This window comes from Salmo trutta, chromosome 7 (assembly GCF_901001165.1).
Source record: "Salmo trutta chromosome 7, fSalTru1.1, whole genome shotgun sequence".
NCBI lineage: Eukaryota > Metazoa > Chordata > Actinopteri > Salmoniformes > Salmonidae > Salmo > Salmo trutta.
Genome location: NC_042963.1, coordinates 58,883,934 through 58,888,099, shown reverse-complemented (window position 1 = coordinate 58,888,099; position 4,166 = coordinate 58,883,934). Strand labels below are relative to the sequence as shown.

The 4,166-nt window shown below is 39.9% G+C and overlaps 1 protein-coding gene across 1 annotated transcript; it reads left to right on the top strand.

Annotated features, from left to right (window-relative positions):
- Positions 1-593: 593 nt before the first annotated feature.
- On the top strand, positions 594-3,066 carry LOC115197745 (forkhead box protein B1-like). The gene has a single exon (XM_029759545.1). It carries the CDS (start codon positions 871-873, stop codon positions 1,789-1,791), a length of 921 nt encoding a protein of 306 aa, XP_029615405.1. The 5' UTR covers positions 594-870; the 3' UTR covers positions 1,792-3,066.
- Positions 3,067-4,166: the final 1,100 nt, after the last annotated feature.

The following is a 4,166-nucleotide window of genomic DNA, read 5'->3' as shown; positions in this document are numbered from 1 at the left end:
CTGAATGCATAGACTTCAAATTGTAGTAGAACATTTTGCTTTGTAAAGACCATAATGTGGTCATTCATCAGATTCGATATTTTTTTTCATCCAAAGCGACATACATACATTTCAACATTGACAGTGGCATACAAAACAAAGACAAAACAAAACACTAACAATGATTTCCTATAAACAAATCACTAACGGTGATTTCCTATAAGGTAATGTCATGACAGCAAACAACCTAATACACACTAATAATACAAAACACAATGGAAGTGTCAGCCAATTTCCATGTCAAACATCCCATAGCTCAGTAGCTCCAAATGTAGTGTGAATTGACGGCTTTAAACCCCCTGCAGAAAGGTTAGCGCTTACACACTCTTAGCTATCGAGTGCCATCACTGTTCAATTCCGTTTACCGAGCCTTTTTACCCTTTGCTCTGTATCCAGATGGAAAGGATTTCCATTGGCCCAAGGTGTCCATGTAAATAGGTGTCAATGAAAGCGGATTATGCCTTTCTCCGCGAGGAGCCCCCTCTTCCCTGGGTGGTTGTCATGTGATATGTAGAGGTGGCACATTAGTGGAGCTGCTCTGGGGGGGTCTATTATATGGCTGTCACCACAGTCAACTATCACACCGCACCACAATCAACTATCACACGGCAGAAAAGGGAGGACATGGAAGTATAGCTGCTACTTAGCTCAGCTCAACTCAACTTCTATCAGTTAAACTTTTACTGCAGTAGGCTACTACTCACGTGCTTTGTATTTTACGCATGCAGAATATTTAATTTTCATGCAGAGTTCTGAGAAGTTTTCATCACGAAGCTAAACTAAGTGGAACGAGTTGTTTGAAGTAAAGTGTTGTGAAAGAATACTGTCAGGATGCCCCGACCAGGGAGGAATACGTACAGCGACCAGAAACCTCCCTATTCCTATATCTCCCTCACCGCCATGGCCATCCAGTCCTGCCCGGAGAAGATGCTCCCTCTCAGCGAGATCTACAAGTTCATCATGGACAGGTTCCCTTACTACAGAGAGAACACCCAGCGGTGGCAGAACTCCTTACGACACAACCTGTCCTTCAACGACTGTTTCATCAAGATCCCGCGGCGTCCGGACCAGCCCGGGAAGGGTAGTTTCTGGGCTCTGCACCCCAGCTGCGGGGACATGTTCGAGAACGGGAGCTTCTTGCGGCGCCGTAAACGGTTCAAGGTGATGATGATGATGGCGCAGGAGCACCTGGCTCAGTCCAAGCAGTCTGACGCAGCCCATTATCTCAGGCTCAGTGCCCTGGCTGCCACCAGCACACACCTCCCTCAGATGTCCAGCTATAACTTGGGAGTGTCACAGCCATCAACTTTTAAACACCCATTTGCTATAGAGAACATCATCGCCAGAGAGTACAAGGTTCCCGGGAGTCTGGCGTTCTCCACCATGCAGTCCATGTCTGCAGGCTACCCGCTGCACAACCAGCTGACTGCGGCCTGGCCTCACATGTACAACACTATGGTGGACTCTGTTTCTCCCATCTCTGTGAGCGGTGACTACGTGGCCTACCGCATGCCCCTTAAATCTCTGTGTCACGGAGGACAGACCCTACCCGCCATTCCGGTGCCCATCAAACCCAACCCGACTACGGTAGGTCTCTCGGCGGGGCTGACGCCCCACACATCCGCCTTCCTTTCGAACTCTACCCAATCTCTGAGCCCCACCTCCCCGCAGACAGACACCAGCCAAAGCAGCCCCCCCACTCCCAGGGAGACTCACACCAACCCGACACTGCAGTCCGTGGCAGTGCACTAACATTATTAAGAACTGTGCAGAACTCTTTATAAACTAGACCAGCAGGCTCAAACCAAATACAACGTTTATTTTGACTCTTGCCGCTGACATCTTGGGCGGAGAATAACTATAATTAATTAAGGCAAGAGACTTCCGTTCTGCAGTGTATTTTGATGTCGGTGTTTTGCTTTGAATGCTAATTGTCTTCTAACATGGTTCCGGCAGAGATATAGTGAAATATTGCTGTTCAACTTAAAAGGTATTCGTTGTGTCAGTTTTATCAGTGTGTTTTGTAAATTAGTGAGGCAATGCAAACAGCGGCTCAGTCAGGCGCATGAAAGAGATTTACTTGTATTTATTTCTGCTATCTATGTAAAAATAACAAAGTGAATTGTGATTTTTTTTTTAAATCTTAAAAAATAGTAAGGGGAACTATAGGGTCTTTACTAAATGCAAAATAAATATGTGAATAAATGTGAATAATTGCAAATAAGTTGATATGAAAATGTTGTAAAATACACTTTTTAGTTAAATGTTTTAGATATCTATTTTGCAGGAGCTGTTCTGTGAAGCGTGTAATGTAAAGCCATTTAAACCATGGTGACGTACATGTGATTAAATGCTGTAACTGTTGACTTTTCTATGTTAAAGGAATAGCATGCTAAACCTTAACTACAAGTTGTTTTTCTGCCAGCATATGTGTTTTTGAAAAGTGTTCATATAGTCTGCAATGAATTATAAACTTGGTCATCGAAATATTTTCTCATTAAAATGGTGTAAAAATGATAATGGTTGGTGTATTTTGTAAATAGTGTAAACATTATATTGGTTGGTGTATTCTGTGTAAATAGTGTAAACATTATATTGGTTGGTGTATTCTGTGTAAATAGTGTAAACATTATATTGGTTGGTGTATTCTGTGTAAATAGTGTAAACATTATATTGGTTGGTGTATTCTGTGTAAATAGTGTAAACATTATATTGGTTGGTGTATTCTGTGTAAATAGTGTAAACATTATATTGGTTGGTGTATTCTGTGTAAATAGTGTAAACATTATATTGGTTGGTGTATTCTGTGTAAATAGTGTAAACATTATATTGGTTGGTGTATTCTGTGTAAATAGTGTAAACATTATAATGGTTAGTGTATTCTGTGTAAATAGTGTAAACAATATAATAATGATGTATTCTGTTAACAGCTGAAATAATGCCGTCATCATGCACTTACTGATTTCCAACTGGGAAAGCTTCCAGACAGATATCATTATGGCATGATGATGATGATTATTATTATATATAAACAACAATACAACTTTTCGATTTCAATATGACTCTTCACTTTCTAATATTTACTTTATTTCCATTACAAATATATACAAATCTAACAAATATAATTCCATTACAAATATAAAGTCAATCAAATAATGTTTACATAATCACGAATATAGCTCAATATGGTATGTTACTGTGTATTTGAGTGTCTAGACCTGAGTACAGAACGCGGGGTACAGTGTCTAGGCTACACCAGAACCCTCGTCGCGCCGCTCCCACAGGAGCAGTCAGAACAGAACCGTGGAACTGCTGAATCAGAATCAGAATGCGGGTGTTTAGAATGCATGGAGGTACTGCGGTCGTCACAGCGCAGACAACCGGCCTCATTCATTCAGCTACACAGTAATAGACCCTCAATAAATGAAGCAACACACATTGACACGGAGATGGAATACAATTATATTAGGCTATATAACACCGTGAGATTTGCTTCTGACTTCAAAAACAATATCGTCAATGAACAGAGTGGGTCTAGCACATTATAAAAATCGTAATTATCATATAAGAAAGGTTAACATTCAATGCAGTTTTTATGTTTTGCATTGAAAAAACTGCTAACCATTTTGCACAAGTTAATTTGAATTGGACTTGTTTAAGCCATATATTACATAGCTGACATTGATCGTGTGGATAGCCCAATAAGTCGTTTTTAAAAATTAATTTACAGTCAACGAAATGTATCTCTGCATGTGCATTTTTTCACAATGCAATAATCACAGTCGACTAAAATATTGTTTATCTCTATTTATTTAATTGTTTCTTATGTATTTTTGCATAATCCTAAATAGCCTATTTATATATCCACGTGTGTAGTTGGCCTTAAGTGTGCTACATTGATAGCTTATATGTTTAATTGTATTTTTATTTATATTAAAATGCATTCATTCAGTGTCAGTGACATCAGGTGCTGTGAAAGAAATAGCCCATCTCGGCGCATTAAACAAATACTTTAGAATTCTGTCACTTTCTCCAATTGACTAGATCAAATACCGCCTTCTAGCCACTTCATTCTCTCCATTCACTCAATAGAAAGAGCAAAGAATTGCAAACTTCGACTGGGCCAC

Bases quoted from the DNA above. Each gene is read 5' to 3' on its own strand.
- LOC115197745 (XM_029759545.1), top strand. From the start codon at position 871: ATGCCCCGACCAGGGAGGAATACGTACAGCGACCAGAAACCTCCCTAT.